This window comes from Fundulus heteroclitus, chromosome 13 (genome assembly GCF_011125445.2).
Source record: "Fundulus heteroclitus isolate FHET01 chromosome 13, MU-UCD_Fhet_4.1, whole genome shotgun sequence".
Taxonomy (NCBI): Eukaryota; Metazoa; Chordata; class Actinopteri; order Cyprinodontiformes; family Fundulidae; genus Fundulus; species Fundulus heteroclitus.
In genome coordinates this window covers 27,071,785-27,094,228 of record NC_046373.1, presented here as the reverse complement: position 1 = coordinate 27,094,228, position 22,444 = coordinate 27,071,785, and the positions used below count along the sequence as shown (strand labels likewise).

At 38.3% G+C, this 22,444-nt stretch overlaps 1 protein-coding gene across 12 annotated transcripts in view; it reads right to left on the bottom strand.

Moving 5' to 3' along the window:
* Positions 1–22,444, bottom strand: part of fam131ba (family with sequence similarity 131 member Ba) — a 62,655-nt gene that overhangs the window by 11,783 nt on the left and 28,428 nt on the right. For 3 of the 12 annotated variants that reach the window (XM_021322269.2, XM_036145530.1, XM_021322271.2), the window contains exons 2-3: positions 22,103–22,140; positions 1,379–1,484 (exon numbers count right to left, since the gene is read on the bottom strand). The exons of 1 other annotated variant lie outside the window; for it this stretch is intronic. In XM_021322269.2, the coding sequence (XP_021177944.2) occupies positions 1,379–1,484; positions 22,103–22,140 (144 nt within the window). Of the gene's footprint in view, positions 1–1,378; positions 1,485–9,259; positions 9,296–22,102; positions 22,150–22,444 lie in introns of those variants that run through there. 8 more of the 12 variants (XM_021322267.2, XM_036145532.1, XM_036145529.1 and 5 more) reach the window with 7 other exon arrangements.

Genomic DNA, 22,444 nt, shown 5'->3' with positions numbered 1-22,444 from the left:
AAAAAATAAATTTGTTTTGTAAAATGTCAATAGTTTTGTTCAACAAAGCATAAAATGTCTGATAGTCAACCTAATTGAAATTAAAATAATTAATAGTGACAAAGAAGTATATAAGAAGGAAAGCATTTTTTTTTGTGAAAGTTTTTTTTGGATTACTATTATTGTTGCTTTAACTCTACAGTGTTTTGTTGTTATTGGTGGGAAGTCTGAAAAATATGTAAAAGGCAGGAAGATAGTCATATGCACATGAAGATGTGAGGCTGTAAGGGTTTCCCGTATGTGAATGGAGAAAAGTGCACACAGCATTTTGTTCAAAACATTTTGGGTATTTGTCCAGTCAAATATCTAAAATGTTAATGAATTTCACAAAAAAGCAGAAACCACTGCATTATAATGGACTGAATCTAGTTGACTGTGAGCCGTTGTTTTCCTTGTTTTCTCTCTTCTGTGATGAAGTTTTTTTTTGGTCTAAAACTTCCAGACCAATCACAATGCAGGAGGCGGGAGTTTACGATGCTTCAGTCTTTACCCATAATGCAGCAGTGCTTTTCTATAACCATAACAGTCAAGTCGGGGGGGGGGGGGGCGCAACAGAGCATTGTTTTATTAATGCCCTTTATTACGTCCTGAATGAGCTGGACATATCTTTAAAAACTCAACACCTGGCTGCTCTAAAAGCTAAAACAGAGCGCGTTGCTTGTAGTTTGTTTCACATCTGTAGTTATCTGACTGGTTCTAACCTGTTTTTACTGACCCTGTTAGTACCGCCTATGAAATCAGGCTCTACCAGCAGCTTTCCAGACCGACATTCTGTATTTTATGACAAAGTCAGCCTCCTACGTAGCCTGGTTAAGATGGATGTTTGTACATTTTACTGTTGTCACATGCTTGCTCAGGATGAGGGATTGCTGCAAAGTTCAAAGTGTAAATTTGTAATATATGTTAATCTGACTCTATAACTGGACTATTTTGGACCTAATTTGACATATATCGTCAAGATTTGACGGATTGGATTATGTATGACTGGATACTGATTAGGGCTGCTTATCCTGTTGTTGAGAAGTACCTTGACAAAGCATTTGTAGTGAGATGTTGCAAAACAATAAAGTTAATTAATTGGAAAAACATATTCTAACATATAATTTAGTGATCTTGTCAGATTATGACAGATTACAGTTAAATACAGCCCCAAAGGGATTATTTAACTGTAGAAATCAATAACCATTTGAATAACACACCAAGAAATAAAAAATAGTCTTCTATACAAATGAAACTTCAGACCTTGTTGTCAGTCAACAACAGCTTCACCCTTGACCCACTGTGGAGCATGTGGAGGCAACATGGGGGCTGTTTACCACCTAGTAGCACAGACACACACCTGACACACCTGACAGAGAGGACTTAGCCAGGGCACCAATCCCGTAGTTGTTGTTGGGTTTGCTCTTGAGTCGAGGCAGAATAGAAGTAGTATCCTCCATAGACAACTAAAGAGAGAAGGGAGGGGAGTACAGTATGGGCGAGTTGAAAAGTTAGAAAATGGAAGACCAGACGCAGGGAGGGGTAATAGATGTTGGCGATGGAGATGGAAAATCAATGTGACATGGAAAATGACAAGATAAGAATAGTCGGGGAAGATGAATGCAAGAGAGGGAGGATTTAAAACGAATTTGGGTTGAAAAGACCAGATGATTGAAGATTCAGAGAACAGTTTGGTGAGATGAAATAAGAGAAGAGAGAGGTTATAAGAGAAGGAATAAGAAAGGAGGGTTAATTAATTCAGTACATTGTGAAAGGCTTACAGGCATCATCAATTTAAGATGGAAAAAAATCCTTAAGATATGAGAACTAAAAGAAAAAAATAATTTATTTAAGAGTAAAACGATAAAGCCTTGTGCGAGTACAGCAGTTTGTATTTAAAATAAATGAACTCCCATCAAAGAAGGATCCTCCCCATAGAATAGCGGGTGAAGTTAAAAGGTGCTGAAATGTGGAAATAATACAGTTAAGCAAAAAATGTTTGGATGATGCAGAGGAATGCAAAAAGAAATTGGCTGTTGATTGGAATCTGCTAATATTATCCTGATTGATTATTGACTGTTTTTTTTTTTTACCACTAAATGCATTATACGTAAGCATTATGAGGTCTGACCAATGTTAGCTGTTTTCAGTGAGATGTTTAAAAATACAGACATGCAAGGGATTTTTCAACAGAAAACCATATTGTATGCAGATTATCAAGATATGTTGACATTTGATTGCCAGACTGAGATTAAGGGAGAGCAAGACATAACTAGATAACATGAAGGCTATTACGGCAGGCGTTCTGTTTTACCCGATGCACTTTCCGTCTCTGTCTTCCATGGAAAATCCTAGATTTAAAAAGATTGGAACTGTCCTTTATGTAAATTGTCAACATCAAAAGCTCAAGAGAGTTTGAAATATGATCTCATCATTGTCCCATTGTTTCAAAATATCAGGGAAAAAAACAGGGCAGCTGTGGTTACAATGTAGCTCACCACCATCAGAATGTGAGTATATGTATGAATGTCTTAATGATTGATTGTAGTGTGAATTGGTGCTATATAAATAAAATTGAATTCAATTAAATTGAATTGAAGGGCTTTGGAGTCCTCAGCCTTGGTAAAAGTGCAGTACAAGTTCAGAACATTTATATTTTTCACTGAATCATCTTCAGGTAGGAAGCAGAGATTGGAAGCAGCTACAGCATCACAGCTAAAAGTTTTTTCCAAAGTTGCCTGTGAATCTGAATGTTACTTAACTGTAATTAATTTAATTCTGTAACAAAGAAAAATGCAGAGATTGCTGATAAATTGTGTAATTATAAAATTAAAACAACTACTGCATTTTTCAGACTATAAGCCACACTTTTTTTCATAGTTTACAGTCAAGGGGGGACTTGTCTATAAATTTTAAATGGTAATTCATATTGACCAACATGAACCAAGGAGTAAACATCACCATCTATAGCGGCAAGAAGGCTCTCTAGGATTACGAAAACTATATGCTGCTCTTGTGCCACTTAGAAAATTATTAAAACTTATAGACAGCAAAGACTGAACACGTGTTTGTATGCTGTTTCGCTGTTTCAGTCTGCATTCACGCAGCGGAGCATCGTGTGGTGCTTCTCGTAGGACCCAGACCGCGACAGAACCCTGTTATTGGGCTGTCTGTGAAGCTAATAACAGCTAGCGCTAGCTTAAAGGTCTGATATCCGGGCGGTTAACAACTTCGCTGATGCACGTCAGCTTTATGTTGCTCTCAAACATCCGTGTCGTAATGTTAGCTTAGCACGTAGCACCGCTACGCTCACGGTCTAATTTCAGCATCATTTTGACAACTTTTAGCGTAACGGGTCATTACCCTGAAATGCCAGATTAAATGTCCATTTTTAGTCTTAAAATTGTGTAAAATAAATTTATTTAGACTTATAGTCCGAAAAATGAATAAACCACCTGGTTTATCTGCAAATGTCATTTAATTCACTATAAACCAGAAATAAGAGAACAAAATGCTAAATTTGTTCACTCTTCTATACTTTATTAATTTATTAGATTCGGAAGAGCAATTTGTTTGAAACAAGTAGTAGCAGCAGCCATCATACAATCACACAAGCAGTTACACAGACAACTGACAAGACAGGAAGATAAGAAACAACTTTATGAAGTTAAAAAGAGATTAATCTAAAGCATTCCTTTGAAAAAGGACTAAGTTGTAAACTAGAGCTAGAACTGAAGTTGAAATGCTGCAATTTTATGGTGACGTTAAATCAGGACATCTAGATCTAGTTTGTCTAAAAAGCCAATGACTATAGAAATAAAAGCATTCCCCAGTATTTTCAGCACCTGGATAAGGCATATCTCCTTTAACTGTATGTGTAGGGGAAGGGTTGGGTCCGTCAATAATTTTTTTGGCTTTGATTACTGACCTGACCATGTAACAATGTTAGGCTTTAATGTAATTTGTTTGCTTTGTGAAAACCAAAGGTACTGTTGTTTTCTTCCCAGCTGCTAAAAAAAAACAACTTGCAATGCTATGTATTTATGATCTTTCAGCAAAGAGTTAGTGATGATCTCTGAACAGCATGTGTAGTAGCTTATCTTGAAATGTGTGTTGGGTCATTTCCAAGCAAGTCAGAGCTGACTGCTTTCCTGTAATAAAACTGTTTAAAAGCCTAAAGAAGCCAGTCATCCATGGACATCCCAGCGAGTTCAGTTTGAGGTTAGGCAGTGTTTTGTTTACAGAAATTAAAAAAATAAGCTCTCAAGAAAGAAATTACCAACGTTTGCTCACTCGGAAAAGATTACCAGGCCAAAGTTTCTGTTAGCTATAAACATTTCCTACCAGTTGTCAAGCCCGGTGGAAAAGGGTTGATGATTTGGGGTCATTGGCAGTGACATGTCCTTTTCACCTGGTAGTCTGTGAACTGAGCAGGAACTCATACTGTATGTACACTAATGTCTTCTTGAATCACATTTTATCTGTCAGTCAAAGCTAGGCTGAAATGTCATGCAACTGGACAATGAGCCAGTTGCACGATCTCGCACGGCAGCAAATCTACAACAGAATGACAGAAAAAGAGAACTAAAGGAAAAAAAGTTACCTACTTCTCTGATCCAATCTGCTCAACTGTAAAACCTAAATTATTTGTTATGCATCCATTTGCGAGGGATTCAACTTCCTTTTTAGCTCATGGAAGCTTTTAAGCTATCCTTCATTCATATTTTAGTTTTCGTTTTACTACTGTGTTTCTCTTGAAGCCCATTCTCAACATCTGTCTTTAGCCGACCACCACTGCTAAGATAATTCCTGCCCCTTGGTATCAACAGAAAGCAGACGTGTGTTGACTGACGAGAAGGAAACAAAATTAAGGGCTAAAAGGATAACCCTTTTAAATCCTCCATTTTATTTGGCTTGTAGACAACAGAACTAAACTGCCAACTGTTTGGTAACATGCCAAGCTGAAGGAGTTTAAAACGTGAGTCTGAATTCAGGATTGCGTTTAACAAGTCTAGTCAACTGAATAACGTATTATTATTTCCAAGGCCAAGAAATCTCAGTATACTTTGTTTGAATTTCTGCACTGATACATTTCTTAGCTAACAGCCAACAAGAAATATCTTTTAATGTATATATCAATGATAAATTCAGAAAATTTGAACTCCTCCTGGGATAAAGGCTTACACCTTTTGTGTAAGAGCTTCCTGATCTTTATCATAACTCCTCACATCACTTTGTGTCCACCGCTCTTTATTACGGCTAGTTTAACGATCCCACTTACTGAAATCCTTGCTATCTAGGATCTATTCAGGTTCTGATCCGTCCATGTTGAAAAGTTGTTTAGCAGAATTCTGGAAGGTTTTTCCTCATCATGAATAAGCTTACTGACCTGAGACGCATCCCTAACCTTTAACTTGCTAAAAGATAAACACATGAATTATATAAAGCACTATGAATTCAAGAATAGAATTTAAAATTCTCCTTCTAACATATAAAGCCCTTAATAATCAAGCTCCATCATATATCAGAGCTCTGATATATGATGGATATCGGATGGATATCTGTTTGTTCCTAACAGAGCACTTCTCTGTCTTCTCTAAGCCCCAGTCGGTTGAGGCAGATGACCGTTCATACTGAGCCTGGTTTTGTTGGAGGTTCTCCTCCCTGTTAAAGAGGAGTTTTCCTCTCCACTGTCGCTTCATGCATGCTCAGTATGAGGGATTTCTGCAAAGCCATGGACAATGCAGACGACTGTCCACTGTGGCTCTACGCTCTTTCAGGAGGAGTGAATGCTGCTTGGAGAGACTTGATGCAATCAACTGGTTTTCCTTAGATAGGAAATCTTTTTTGACCAATCTGTATAATCTGATTGAATTTGACTTTGGAAAGTGCCTTGCGATGACATGTTTCATGAATTGGTGCTATATAAATAAACTTTATTTGAAATGAATTATGTGCTGTACACTGGTTGTCTTCTAACCAGGTGTGCCGCATTACTGAGACGGAAGACTTCTTTCCTGTCCATCAGTGTTTAATGGCTTTCAACCAAAATGTAATTTCTCTGCTTCAAAGATCTGTTGCTTCATTCACAGCCAGTGTGACAAATTTGGTAAAATCTGTGAGCTCTTCTTGAAACATAATTCTAATCTCCAAATCAGGGATATGTCTGCTGCACTAGAATTGATTAGCGACCTCAGCCATCCATGTCTAATTATCTTGTCATCTCCCCCATTAAAAAATGTTTTACTCTTCCTTATTTGTTTGCGCATCAACAGCTGAAACTAGATAGTCGCATGTGCAGCATAAAAAAAAACTTTTCCACATTGACAATAAATCAGACTTGAATTTTTACTTGGTTAGTTAGGCTGGGTTTACAAAAATTATTTCCAGTTGCCTAAATACCAAAATGACAAGAATTAATTTTGATACCTGCTTCAAATTCTGAAGTTTATACATACAACAAGACTAGTATGCCTTTAAACCATTTGGAAAAGCCCCAGTGTCATGATGATGTCATGGTTTTTAAGATGCTGATAGGATGATTTAGCTTCTTAGGAGGCAGGCTTGTGGATGAAACTCTAGCTATCACGCACGACATCATAGAAAAATCAAAAGAATCCAAGAAAGATGTCAGGAAGAGAATTGTGGACTTCCAAAAGTCTGGTTATCAATCCATCCATTGTCTATACCTGCTTGTCCAGTGCAGAGAAAAAGAGAAAAAAAGTAATTACTTCAAAAGCAATATAAAAAGCCAAAATTACAGTTCACTAATACAGTCAGAGAAAAAGACCTTAGTTGTTGGAGACCGTTGGGTAAAACTAATTCAGTGTTTGGTCATAACAACCCATTGTTATGTTTGAAGAAAAAAGGGGGCCGCCAGATAACACCATCCTAACTGTAAAGTATGAAGTCTGCATCAATATTAATTATATTACAGTTATTATGTTAATTATGTTTATTTATCATTGAAAAATACATTCCAATTAAGAAGCAGTGGGCCGCCACTGTGCGTACCAGGGAAGACGCAGAGTTGCAGTCTGTGGGATTCAAGCCCGGAACTTTGTCACCTCATGTGGACGCAAGCGTCCTGCTCTCTTAACTAGACCATAACTCCCCTATGGAGTCTGGGTCCTTTACTGCAGGAGGGACTGGTGCAATTAAAAAAAATAGGAAAAAGAGTAATGTGGGAATACTCAATCACCATCCTAAGTTTTCTAACCATGAAGGCAAAGCTTGGGCATGATTGCATTCTCCAAATGGTCAGCAGCCCTAAGCATCTTAATAAATCAGTTACAAAGTGGCTTAAAGAAAAAGCCCTGATCTCTGGGAACAAGGTGCCGTTCCTGACCCAGCACACTCTTTATCAGGAGGAATTGGCCAAAATCCCACCAAACTGTTGTTCAGAAGCTCAAAGGGTACCCAAAATATTTGATCCGAGTCATACAATTTAAAATGCAAACCTGCCAAATACTAAGGAAATGTGTGCAAACTCTCGAATTTGAAGAAAGTTTAAAAAAAAACTTTTCCAAGAATTGAATATTAAACCGTAAGGCAGAAAAAAAGTTGCATCCTTTTATACAGTGTATGTAAATATCTTGGTCATACGGATATTGTCAGGATCCCCAGGCGTTTGATTATTTATGGTAGCTCTCTTGGGATCCTGCAGTCTGGTTATTTTGTTCTGTTCATCCCTAGAGCCTAAATCTTGTCATCTGTTTAGTTTTCTGTTCAGTATTTATGTTAATAATATATTCTGTTTTTGTTAGATTCAGTTCCTATCTATTTAGCTTGTGTTCTATATTATTTTAGTAGTTTTGTTAGATCTTTATTTTATGCTTGTCTTTCTTTAGTTAACTTTCTGTTCAGTATTTATGTTTATGATGCATTCTTATGATTGTCCGATTCGGTTAGCTTCTGTTCTTTATTTTAGTCGTTCTGCTCTTCCGTAGTTATATTTTTTTTCCCTCAGAACTGGCCATTCTCATGCCTCCCTGTTAGACTCAGTTCTCCCTCTGCTCCTGTCAGTCCTCTGCCCTCCTTTCTCTCTGTTGATTAGATCTTTACTCTTTTCACCTGTGTAATGACTTCCACCTGCTCCCGTTTCACATAGCCAGCTCAGCCACTTCTAGTTGTCAGATCCTCCATCGTTATCCGTCGTTATTCCCTGTTCTGGTCGATTCTCGATCTTGTAAGCCTTGTTTTATTTATCTAATGATCTTCATATCAACATGTGAATCTCTTGTCTGCACTTCGGTCCAAAAACCCAGACAGATATGTCCGCATCATCCCATCTGACCATCTGTTTACCCAACAGTATCCGTATGAGGATAAGTTGTAAAGTCAGGCAGCTCATTAGGCTTACAGAGGGGAAAACCCTGCAGGCATCATGAAACAATGTCTAAGTATTAACTTTCTTTTTTTTTTTTGGTAGTTCCCGCATTGGGCTTTTCTTTCACTTTGCCAAGCAGCTGATCTTTAAAATGTATTTAACAAAACAAATCTTAAATGATAAAGATTAATCATCTCCACTGCTGTGTGTAAAACCAATAAGAGAAGTAAACAAAACTCTAAGTCACTGCAGAGCTCCTTCTTATTATGTTGCAGCAAATGGTTTAAGCATCCCAAACAAATTCTGCTTTCCCATTCCTCCTAAATTTGGTAATTAAATCGTTCCTTCACTTTCAAATTAAGCTTTATTGTTACTGACTGCTTTTCAGTTTGTGTTAATCCTACTATCAAAGTAGTTGTGTGTTTTTGTTTGTTTTTCAGGTTTACAAAATTCTACAAGGAATAAGCTGTCAAGGTTTGGTTTGCAGAAATAAAGCGTTGTAACTGTTCGAAACAGTTTTTTTCTAACTTTGTTAAATTGTTTGAACAAATCCTGCATTAAACTAACTTAGCAAAACAACAAAATAAGCCCATTAGACCCTGTTACTTGTGATTCTGTACATACAGGGAAGTGTATTTTGCTTGCAGTGGAGTAGATTAGTGGAGAGCTAAAAAAGAAGTTGGATGACTGAGAATTCACAGGTGGAGAAGGAAAGAAATGGGGATGAGAGAGGTGTGGTGGCGAAGCGAGATAAGGAGAGGAAGAGTGCGGCTGACGGATAAATAAGCAGGATGTCGAATTATGTTCTTACAGCTCAAACTCAGGTAGACGGGGAGATATGGAGGGCAGAATGACAGGAGGAGATTTGCGAAGAAAAAAAATAACGGGGAAGATTTAAACTAGGAGACTTACATTGATTCCTTCCCAGGAAAACTCGGTACGGCCATGCTAGGAAAGAGGGGATGAAGGACAGGAAGGAGAAAAGTGAAACATAAGTGCAATGGACAAAGGAGGGAAGACAAAGGGATTTTAAAAGTAGGAAAGAGAAATTTGCTAATAGTGTTTTGTCTGGAAATGAAGCAATCTTTGATATGAAGGTATCATCTTCTGCAACATATTTAATTTTTTTCTTAAACAGTAAGTAGCATTTTTATTGTTGTTTTTAGGGAAAAAATGCAAGATGGAAAAAATAATAATAAAGTTTAAAGCACCTTGAATGTACAGTATCTTTGGATAACCTCAGGGTTTTAAATTATAATCCCATATGGACATTATTTTGTGAAACCTCAGAATCCGCAGCAGACTAATGCAATATTTGTTCTGACACCTCAGCATAAGCACCAGCAGACACTTCATCATCTACTGAAGGTACAGTAGCTTGTCTGTTGGATCAGAACATAACCAGTCAAATAATCATGTGAATCAACAACCCTTGGTTACCCATGACAGTGTCTCTGTTTGCTACTGACGAGACTAACCACTGCACACCTGCAACACCTACAGTTTTAGATATACTCTCACACAGTTATCGTCGCCATTTGGTCCTTCCTGCTTCTAACATATCAGCAGTCAATACAGAAAATTCACTTGCTGCCTAGCATTGAGGAAAATATATTCAGTGTTGTTCATGTCACCAATTATTGATCATAATTTTAGGCCTAATTTGTCTATTTTCTACACATTGATGTGTACCACGCCACTTGACTATATAAGAACGTGGACAATATACTAGAATAAAATGGCTCATATTTTCTCATAAATATTGTCACACCTATACTCATGGATGTGAAATAGTTAACCATGAATTAAAAGTGGTTAACAACATTCATAAGCTGTTTCACAAGCCACATCTTGGCCTGATTAATGCTAGAGCTGCAGAATCAATAAATCACCTAAAAAAGTAAGCTGATCTCTCATAAATTTAAAAAGAATAATTAGAAATAAAGTCGCTAAATCAGTTTACAATGTTTTACAAAGCCAATAGGACTCCAGTTAACCACAATAAGAGCCATTATCAACAAGAACAACAAGAAAATGGAACAGGGATGAACCTTACTAGCAGGGGCAAGTATGCCAAAATAAAATGAAGAATTAATCAACTGCTCATTCTAGAGGGTCAAACAGAACCAAAGTCATCATCTAAATCACGGCAGACCTTGTCTGCCCCAATGCTTATGATATAGCAATGAACAAATACAACAATGGGAGAGTTTGCAGGCAAAAACCTCAAACGGTGAAAAAGTTCACAAAGGCCGGTTTCACATTCGTCAAATAAAAAAAATAAAGATATTTTTGATGATCACCAAGCAAAAGTGGTCTGTGGACTCACAAAATAAAATTTTACCTTTTCGGAAAAGCGTGTGTCCTATTACATCTGGCATCACCCCAACGTCATTTTAAGCAGTTTTTACTAAAGGCAAGGTTGGTATGGATAGCTTTTTGCTGTATAAATGAAAAAATTTTTATTTGAACACAATGAATTAAATAAAAAATTTAAATAAAAAAATGATTTTGTATTTACCTAGGTTAAAATGACTGAAACATGTCAGCATTACAAATAAGCACGAACAGAAGGAATACTTCTTTTCACAGCCCTGTAGTTGAAAAAGGATTTTGCAGAAAAGCTGGAGTGATAGAAAAGGTGTGTAATGATATAAGGTGCTGTGGTTGCATGTTGCCCCATCTCTCTTTCTCTCCACCCTGACCACGATGTTTAGGTAACCAATGGATACCACTGAGCGGTAACAGCATCACCAGGGGCAACAGCAAATCCGATGTGTGGCCCGACATGGACACCATTTGTTTTCTGTCCACACATACACGCAAATACATGTAAAGTCAAAACACACGAGCATATACAAATTCTCGGGCTGTCTTGCATATTCATCACTTTCTAACACTTTGTGATCTGCACAAGCACAGAGGACAAACACCTTAACCTGTTAACGCTCAGAGACTAGAGGATTTCAGCAGATGCGTTGTCAACTGAGGTATCTTTCTCATGTTCGTGTTTAATTGCTGATCCTTTTGTATCACACTGAGGAGATGTTCCAAAGCAAAGCTGCAAATCATCAACTTTATTAGAAAAACATTTTTTTGTATCTTCTGTTTTGAATCATCTAGAGCAGCTAGCATTAACGAAGAACAATTAGCTTGATTTGGTGTTACATTATGTTCTTATGTGGCATAATTACTGTAAAAAAAAAAAAAATTATAAACATCTTATCCATCAAAACGAGGGAAAATCTATTGTAGGCGATGTTTAAACAACTTTCATAAATTGAGATAAAACACTGAATTAAATTATTTGATAATCAACAACACTCATGTCCTCATAAGAAGAGTAAACTAACTAGAAAAAGAAAAGAGTGGTCAAAGAATGGTAAAACATTTTAATTGAAAGTGACATTAAACGTCCAAATTATGCATACTTTTGCAAAAGATGTCATAAAAATGTAAAGAATTGCAGATCCTGTCTTTAAACGTTACATTTCCCTCTATAAGTATAGCAGATAGATGTAGAGTAAATGGAATGCGTCCCGCGCACGTGATACTGAACTCTTCAGCGAAACTAAGAAATTAAAGATTGTCTACCTCCCCTGAACAAAGATTCTAAATATATTGTGCATACGTTTTGTAGGAAATGTCAGCAAAATGCATAGAACAGCAATGTTTTTCTTAAATATTGAACGCGGAAGTCCGTACACGTCCGTGGCGTAACTGGCTGCGTCCTTAGGCACCATCTAGCAACAGGACATGACTGCTCACGTCTTTCTGAGATGCACTGAAATCTTTGGCAAAATTAATTAAGGAGAGGTTGACTAACTGTTGTTTTGCTTAAATGTCTACTTTTCCACAGGAATCAGCAGCCGTGTTCTCTTTTTTTCCCTGGGAAAAACTTTATAGTCATGTGACCCGGTTGCAACTTGCAAGCCATAGTAAATGAATAAGCCAAATAAAACGTAAGCCTTACACGTATTGAAGAGCCAAATTGTGACAATACTAAGTTTCTCCTTGCGGACCAATGTGGATATTGTGATGTTATGAGCCTGGACGCTCTAGAACTCCAATACCCAGCATGCAACAGGGCTTAGAGGTATGACAGGTATAGGTTGAGTGAGACTGAAAAACATATCATAATGAGTTTGCAGAAAAATGTATAGATTCTCAGAGCCAAGAGGGTTGTTTTCTTAGACTGACCCCAAACACAACAAAAACAACAACTATACAAAGCTATATTAGAGAAAATCCAAAGTTTACACTTGACTGTTGTTAAAGACCTTAGTTAAGGTCATTGCTGTTTTCTATCAGCCTCAACATTGTTACTACACAAAGTGGTGGAGACTGCCCGCAGTATCAATCCTCCTTAATCAGCTGCAGCTCGCCACTTTGCATTAAGTCCACCAAGACAGAAGTGAGTAAACTTTGGGATTATGCAATAGGTTGTTAGCTGTGCAGCAGTTTCAAAGACCAAACCGTCCGATGTTTTTTTCCAGGTCTTGTGTTTCGTTAAGAATTATTCTGGTGGATTTACAATCAGCTTATAGGGCAGATTGATCCAGCTGAGAGCCTTTACCAACACAACTTTAGCTGATAACACGGACATGGCTTCTCTGAGAAAACGGTGACAAAGGATCTCTGGTCAAAGCGAAGGCGTTCATACAGCTTTGAGTTCCACTAACATTAAACAAAATCAGCTTCAGTTGTTTTTATTTGGCAAAATAAACTATCCCTTAAACTGCAACTCACATACATGTCAGATTAGCCCACCCGCCTCTGGAGGCTACTTAGCCTAGTTGTGATAAAATTTCATGGAGAAACTCAGTTTGTTTATGTAAATCTTAAGATTTCCATCACCAGAAAAGTCTAGCTCCCTGATTTCTGTCATGAATAATGATCAAACTGGGTTCAACTTAGATTAGGGTCTTCCTGCCCTGATTAACATTTCTGTCTGGCCTCGTACCCAGGGCATGTTTGGCAAACTGAAATCAGGGGTGAGTGGAAGAAAAGAAACCCACAATTAATTGTCTTCCTGCAGGCTCCTTTTGCTTTCTGTGAAGCATCAAAGTAATATTCATGTCAGAAATGTTTGTTTTTCATAGCAATGAAGATAAAGAATTAATCCATCTCTAACAAAAGGAAATCCCCCTTAGATGGAAAAAGGGATTTAGCAAAGCCTAATAGCTGCCACTAGTCATCTCAGTGGGGTTTTGTTGCTCACATCCACATGTGTACTAATGGGATCTGGGGAAGACGTGGAGACTAATTCATAATAGTGCAGTAAACATTAACGCACATATTTTCCATAGCGCCCTTTTTTAGGAGGGTCATGTTATATTGTGACGATAAAATTGAAATACCTCCTTAAAGGCCCATTCATTTTTTAATGGTACTAACTAAAAAGTTTTTTTATGGTTCTTTCTAGGATTACTTAATCTGTTAGACAAACCAGGCAGAAATGCATCAATTATCAATTCTGTCATCCCTCCAAAAAACCAAAACTGTCAGTGCAGTTCATTGTCTGAGACCCATAAATGTCAGAAGCACATTTTATGGCAATCCATCCAATAACTTCTGTCTGGACCAGAGTCATCACATCCCCACTATAACTCTGCTTTATATTAAATTTTAATATTAAAATTTCTCCAGGCAGCAGAATGAGCCTTGAATTCCTAAATTCTCTGCTGCTGGGCTAGTAATCAACGTGTCCTTGGTAATAATCAATCACCCTGTTAACTTCTGGTGATAAATGATTGTCTTTCCGTGCTGCGGAGCAGAAAACTGCTGCTATCGGCCTTGAAACCATTCCAATAATTCAAACCCAAAAGGGTTCAAGGTCAGTGTGCTGTTTCTGTGGTTGAACAAATTACCAAGTGCATGTGTGCATGAGGTTTCCACAATGATTTCTAATCACGAGGAGACATCTGAGTACAAAGGTCTTCACACATTCCAAGGACAGCTGACTCATTGCCCCGTATAGTGGAAAGCTTTTAGAGTGAGCCCTGGTTTGAAAAACCTGTGTCATGTCTGCTTTGTAAAATGTGCGTGTGTGCATACTTATTTTCCTGCATTCACACAACTCACCAAAGAAAATAACAGGCGAGCTCTACGTTCAAGCAACAATAAACGCTTCTTTTCTTTAATCCAAGAGGGACAAAGACGCCTTTTTCGGAGGTAAAACCTGCATTCATCCAAACACATTAACACGGTCAGCCTCCCACTAAACTAACATTTTGCAGCTTGCCATGCAACTGCAACATTAACCTGCTCATTTGGGATTTGGGTTAACCCAAAAATAATGAGACTCTTGACCAAACGACTCGGGTTAACCACAGTAGCTATGTTTACATGCAAAATAGTTTCACGGTCGGATTTAAATGCATTTGGATTAAAAACCAAAAAATATTCGGATTGTACTGTTTATATGGCACATGATCAATCTTGTGCCTTTATATGCGCCTTGCTTTATTCAGAAGAGAATCACTCTGACATGTGCAGTTATCAAATGTCTCTAAAAAAAACTCACAGAAGTATTACCGTCTTTGCTGAACAACAAAATAGCAAACAAAGCACTTGTGTATGAGTTTGTTTGTCTTTCGAGCTTCCAGGCTGGACTTGCACGAGGTTCTAATTCTGGTTGAAACGTTAGTGAATAAATTATAATTTTGAGCTCTTTTAATGCTTCTAATAGGAACATTGTATCGGGAGCACAGACAGTTTTGCTCCCCAACATATATCAAAGCAGAAATATGTCTCGTTAACTAGGGGCGCACATTCAGACGAGCGTTTGCATGCATGCTGATCGGATCACCATAAACAACCCGTCTCAATCAGAATACAGCTTCATCCTGACTGATCTTAATCTGATCATAATATTCAGATTATCACATAAAATGTATTTATTTACATAAAACATTTTCTTTCCCATCGCAGTTTACTACGATTACCATTGTCCACGTAAACATAGCTAGAGAGAGCCAGAACAACATCTAATGTGCTGCAGGCCTAACTTAACTCAATCTTTATCAGTCAATAATAAGAAAAAGAAATTCAATGTACATGTTGTGGTGTGAGCTTCCAACCTTGCCTGCAAGATAAATTCTCACTGTATTTGTGCAGAGAAAATAAAGTAGTTGACCTTTCAGCTCCCCAACCCAGCACACACATAATGACTGTGGTGACAGTAACATTAGTGATCTTAAATCTGTTTTTTTTTTCTCCTAGTTTTTGTCATCTTGCTATGTTTCCACATAATAAGCTGTTTATGTTTGAGTCTGTTAGAACTGAATATATCCTGCCAGCCAGCCTCTCGTGTTTTCCTCACACAGACTTGGACCTGAACCTTGTCAGGGTCTGAGTTATGTCTCGGATCGCCTGGGTTTCATTCTGTCAAATCCCAGCAACACCTACTGGCCTCTCTCTCTCTCTGCGGGTCTATAAATTACACACGGGAGAAATGTTTGTGGAAGTAAGCGACTTGAAGGCTGCTTTCGGATCAGTGGTCGAGACAAAGGATACTCGATCAAATAGTTTTTTTGTTTTTTTTTCCCTGCTACTAAAACCACTGAAATGCCAACACTGAAACAACAGTTTAAACATGTATAATGTTTCAGCGGTTCTCCTGTTTCAGGAGGATTAAATGGAAGGAAGGAGACAGAAAGCCACCATGGAAGGGTCCCGGTTTGCTTTCAGTCATTGATTTCAGATCATAGGTTTAAAAATAATACATTTATATATTTATATGTTTTATTTTGTTCACATTTTGTCATCTTAAACCAATACTGGGCATTTATCTGATAGATCAACACAAAGGATTGTGAAAATGGAGAAGAAAAATACGTAGGTTATTCTTTTTTTTCAATAATTTTTTTAAAAGCGTGTCATGCATGTGTATTCTTACCCCTTCACTTTGACAGCCCTAAATAAAACCCAGAATGTGGGATAAGAGTTGTAAAACTGATGTTCACAGAAACCCCTTCCAACCTCTGCAGCTTCTGTGGCTTTCTTTCTCTATGTGCAAAGCTGGTAGAGGCATGCCTGAAAAGACTTCCAGTTGTAGCAAACTAGTGATATATATAAATGCATGCCATACTTTTTCAGATTTCAACTTGTTGTTGTTTTTTTCTTCCACTGTGAATTCTGCTTTACTTTGTGTTGGTCTATCTAAAAAAAAAGTCTCTCTAAGAAATAAACTGAAGGTTTTGTGGTTGCGAGGTGACAAAAGGTGTTAAATTTCACAGGGTGTGACTATTTTGTAAGGCACTGTGAAACTCAGCATGTATTTTAGCCTTTAAGGACATCCTATGAAGGCAAAATGACAGAAAAAAAAAACAGCCGTCACTCATGAAAAACACTGAGATGAACGTCTCTGTTTGCTCCCCTCGCTGCGTCTTACTCTTCCTCGTCCTTCGTCTCTCTACGGAGTCTACAGCTGAGAAGTGATACATGGCCCAGTAATAGTCTGGGCCCTGGGGAGAGCAGCTCTGTGGCCTTGGTAAAAGGCTATCAACAAAGACACCCCCTTCTCAACAAGACATGCACAGCCAGTCACGAGAGCGCAGTCGTGCACTCTGGAGAGCGCGCCGGTTTGATTAATACGGGCGTCTGCAGGGTGAGGCGAGCGTTATCAACCCTTACTCTTCTCCTTCTTCCGCATTTCCTCGCTCAAACTCAGTGATTCAGCCGTGTTAAGCGTCCTAATGCTGTTCTTAAGGTTTAATTTGATATTTAGGAAAGTCTAAACACTGCAAGCATTTAGTCTCTTCAACAATTCAACCGATTAGAAAGAAGTCATTGACGTGAAATCTTTGATTTGATAATTAATCACATCTTTTTGGCCGTGAGCTGATAAGTGGATGCTGTGTTTCATCAGAGAAAATACTACTGTCATGCTATATGCTCCCAATACATTACAATATTTTTGAAATCTGCTCCAGTATAATGAGAAGAAAACAATGAGAAAATAAAAGAAAGCGATCGTACGTAAGAAGAATTTGGAACTGTTTCAAGTTAAGAAAAAAAAACAAAATATTTGTTAAAATTTCAGATGAAACACGGAACTCGCTCATGACAAAAAACAATTCATTAGTGTTCCAGCATCTCAAAAGAAATCACCATAAGTAAACTATGAGCTATTTTTCCAAAACAAATAATCAATGTTAACTGATCTGTTTTTGCTGGCTAACTGTAGCTACTTAATTGGACTATTTGTGTGTCTAATTAAGCAAACCAATACTAAGTTGTTTTTTTATTATTTCTTTTCTGAAAGAGAGTCGACACCCAGCTAGACAAAGCAAAATCAGCTTCTGTGGCTACATTACATAAAGAGCTGGAAACTTAACTGTGGGTAAAATAACATGATGCATGATGCTCTAAGAGTGGTATTTTTTTTTAAATAGGCTCGAGAATAACATTAAATTCCACCCAAGAGTTTAAACAAAATGAAAAGAAAACCATCACAACCCCGCCATGCATGCGTAGTATGTGTGATTTATCCCCCTTCAGTGTTTTTCAAGTATTTCCACATACAAGCCTTACGTACTTACTTAAGTTTTTAGTGTTGTACCTGTGGAGGGAGACATTTCTAGCTTCCAACAAATTAAAACAAACTGAAAACAATGTGTTTAGGGTATAGTAGGTACTTTGAGACGCTTAATTTGATCATTGTTTATTCTTAATAGCAAATATTTGCTTTTGCATCGATATGTTCATCACCGGATGCATTGTGAGCTTTTCTTTGCTGACATTGAGTGGGACAGGACAAGTTTTCAGATTGGAAAGCATTCACATCTCTACTCATTCAGAGTCATTTCTTAATCTGGATCACAAACTATGGGGAGAAAAAAAGGTTCTGGCTCACCGGGAGATCTATAAGTAAAATTTAAAAAAATGTCTTGAACTTCAGAATTTCTCCTATTTCATCATATTTCTGGAGTTTCCTTTTCTAGGCAGTCTGAAATTGGGCCACTGTGGTAATAATGTATGCACCTTTAACCTCTCGTATGCCATGACACACCACTAGATTTAATGTTTTACTGACTTTGGGAAGTCTGCTGTGCCTTACAGACATCCCAAGTGACAGCGCCAGATTCACTTCCAGGCCGTTCTGCCTTCAGCCTATTCATCACTAGTAATATGAATAATCATTTGAATTGAGGTCAGGAAACTGGCTCAGCCTGCTCAGAACATTTCACTGATAGGGCAGAAAAAATCTTAGCTGCTTTGCTTGTAAGTTAGACTCATGTTTGGGTGCACTGACCTAAAACTGGATGACTGTGTATTAGATAACGCAGAACATAAGAATTTCCAACCTCTTAAGCCTGTAGGTTACCCATGTTGAACAGAGTTAATAGGTTGTCTGTTCAGGGGTGGAGGATGTATTCCTCCAGAGTTGAGCATTGTCTAAGAATAGACAGGGTTAACAGGTTAGAAAAGTATAATTGACTCCAAATCCAGACAAAGGTTTACCTGTTGTTAAAGCAGGAAGTGGGAATCTGCTGCTCAGCACTACATAAGCATTTCTCTTTCCTCATTATTGTGAATTTCTAGAAGAAACTCCAACAATGTTGTCAACCCTGACAATTTTTAAGAAGCCAATTGAATATATATAGGTACAAATAAGGCATTTTGTTTTTATGCTGGTTCAAATAATAATTCCGAATTCTGCGTTTTATGTGTAATTCTGTGCATTCTGAGCCAGAGTCATCCTTGTCAAAAATGTCATTAAAAACAGCTGATATTGGATCACTCCAAAGTGTCATCACGAACCAATGAAGGTGTTTGCCTTAAAACCTCCATCCATCTATTGTCTGTACCCCCTCGTCTTTGCACTCACTGGGCTGCTGGTACCTCTCTCCGGTGGTTATCAGAGGAAAGGTCCCCATCTAGCACAGGTCCCCAGTCCATCACAAGACAACAGAAGACAAACACCAATGCACCCATGCACTTGCTTCCAAGGGAAATTTAGAGAAACCAGTTTCCCCACCATTATTGTTTCTAGATTTTGGGGCGAAGCTGGAGTATCCAGAGAGAACCCATGCACGCACGGGGAGGAGAACATGCATACTCCATGCAGAAAGACCCCAGGCCGAGATTCAAACCCAGCACCGTCTTGCTAAAAGTCTACAATGCTAACAGCCCTCTTAAAACATCTACCCCTGGAAAGTTTTAAGCCCTGTTGTCTTTTATTCTAAGTTCAGATCTAGGCATTGCTGAATGTTCTAAAGCTCCTTAAAAGTTTGCACCCAAAAGTATTTGCTAAAGCCTTACGCTCACCTTATTTTCTATGTGGGACAAGATGTCAGTTACCTGACTCCGCCAGATGGATTTGCTCCGCATATCCATCTGGAAACCTTCCGTTGAAGTAATTTTGGGAAGGGGCGAAAATACTGGTTAGCTGATTGGCCTGTGTTGGTGATAGACGGGCCAAATAAACCAATCAGATCAACGAAGCATATGACGTACTTGTCAACATGCTTCGTCGTCGCTCTGTTACGAGCGACGACGAAAACACAACCACAAGCCAAGCTACTCTTGCTGCTGCAGGTAAAGGCTCGTTAGCTCAGCAGAGAAATACTCTGTAATTCCGATAAAACTTGCTCGATAGCCACGCTAACGCTAGTTTCATTGGCTGAAGCCGCCATGTTCTTTAGACTGAACTGTCGCGCTTCTCGTTGCGTCACACCTCAACCCACCTCAAAGCCAACGCTGATTGGACGTTCGTTTGGTGAACGGCTCCAAATTTTCTTTAACGGAGAGTAGCCAGACTGATCTGCGAGTGAAACCTTGAAAGCTCGCGAGATCAGGATGGTCTCACGAGGCTAAGATGTCAGTGCTAAATGTCCGAAAATAGTTCAGTGGTTAATGGAGGGTTTTTTGTATTGTCATTTTTCAATGGTATCTTTTGAAATGTTTTGCAGATTTAGTCCATGTGGCATAAATTAAAAAGCATCCATGAATTTTTTTTAGCATGCAAGCAGACTAGACTAGACTTTTCTTTTTAAGGGCAATTCTTTGCCTTGTCAAGCTGGACTCGTCTACTCTGTAACTTTACGCTTACTGTCTGATGGAAGCAGTTCATTACTTTGGTCTAGAAAAGGAGTTATTTATAACGCAGCAATAGTCCCACATCGGAGCTGCCAGTGAGCTCAAGGTAACATTTAGAAACCGCTGATAATAGGGTGAAAAATTTTTGTAAGCTGCATGTTAATAGTTATTTTCTCTGTTGTAAGTTCCCTAGAATACTCATCTCATCTTGGGAATAAACCCAACATGTCCAGATCCAGTGGTGTGGACATGGCTACTTTAAAAACAGATAGAAATCGTTGCACCAGAACCAGTCCACTCATAACCACAACAGGTTATGCTGGTCAAGGCGTTGGGCTGTGGACTCGGCAGCTCTTGCTTTCCTCACAGCTGTCTGTCCTACCTTAAACCATTTTACTACAACGTGATTGGCAGAGCCATTTTGAGTTGGTCTGGAACGGTTGAAGCAGTAGCAGGACAAGATGTATTGTCGTGTGTTCGTTAACACAAAAATACTGTAAGAATTCAGCTTGCAGGCAAGGTTAGTCCACTCGACCCTCTGTGTAATGCCTAAAAAAAGCTACAAACCATTCCTGCAGCAGCTGGTTCAGGTTATGGTTGCAATGCTAAAAGGGACCATTGGCCTTTAGATTTTAAACTAGCCATAGCTCCTTGGTCCCTCGCTACCTAGGTCAAAGCTCCAGTTTTTGTTGAACCATTTCACAATTTTGCAGTTTTGGTGTTTTTTAAACCAACATTTTGTAAAAAAAAAAAAAAAAAAAAAATTGATTGAATAAATAAATAAAAACCCGACGTCAGATTGTTTAGCTTTAAAATCATTTTCCAAAGTTTACTGATGCAATTGTAAGGAAAGTTGATTATGTGATTATTATAAATTAAATCTGCTACGTAGGGATGTTCTCAAGATCAGAAAAGATCATATTTGATATATTTATAAGCCCTTATGGATCATAAACAAAATAAATAGAGATAAGGTGTAATTTTTTTTTAAAAATTTATATCAGAATATTATACAATTAGGTGTAACTTTATAATTATCTGTCTTTACAATGCATCAAAACCCATAACTACTAAGAAATATAAACAGAGGAGTATGAAATAGATTATTTATGGGTATGAAATAGAAGTAGGTTGAAATAGAATGGCAATGCATGGGTGCAAAATGGGTAAAAAAAATTGCACAAATTGTTCCTGTCTAAGCAGATCTGTCCATGTTAAAAAAAAATAGAGGATGATTTTGTTCTTCGAGCTGTGTTCATGTAAAATGTCAGATAAAAAAGAAGGTTGGGCAGACAATGAACGTGTCAGGTGAGTTTTGTGCTTTTATCACTGCAGGCTTGTGGTAAGCTTTGTCTTCAATCCTCTGACTCACAAAGGGTTCAGAGATGACACATACTGACAGAGTAAACACACACTCCACTCTATGAATGTCTTTTTTTTTTCCTTTTTGGCATTGTTACTGTTTTCAAAGCTTAAACACAGGAACGCTTTTCAAGGCCAGGACCTTAAAATTAACATTGTGGTGCAGTTCTGGGTGGGTAACCGTGCCTCTCTGACGCCCTTAAACGAGAATAAACAACTTCCCCACAAATGTATAAACCAGCAGCCATCAATTTTGGGTCTTCTAAAAGCCGCTTCGAGGAAAATGCTAATGACAGTATATGTGTGCGGGAGAGAGAAGGCAGGGAAGAAAAGGTCGAAGCATTTTACCTGATCGCCATCTTTCCGTACCGGCACCGCGTCTGCTGCTGGACAGCCAAAAAGAGAAAGAAACAGGGAGAATAAATTGAATGTAAGAGTAATTCATTGTCAGGAGCATCACCGGCATCAGGTCCAGAGCAGGAAACACAGATGCAAGAAAACAGACAAGATAAGGCCAGCTTTGTGTAAGTTGGCCGTGACAGCCAGGGTTGAGGGAGGGGAGGCAGAAATAACGACAGGGAGGACGACAGCAGAGTGTTGAACTAATGTAGCTTTCGGCATCATCACTGAGGGAGAATGACAGCGGCGTCCAGTATTTCTCTCTTAGGCACAAACACACACACACACACA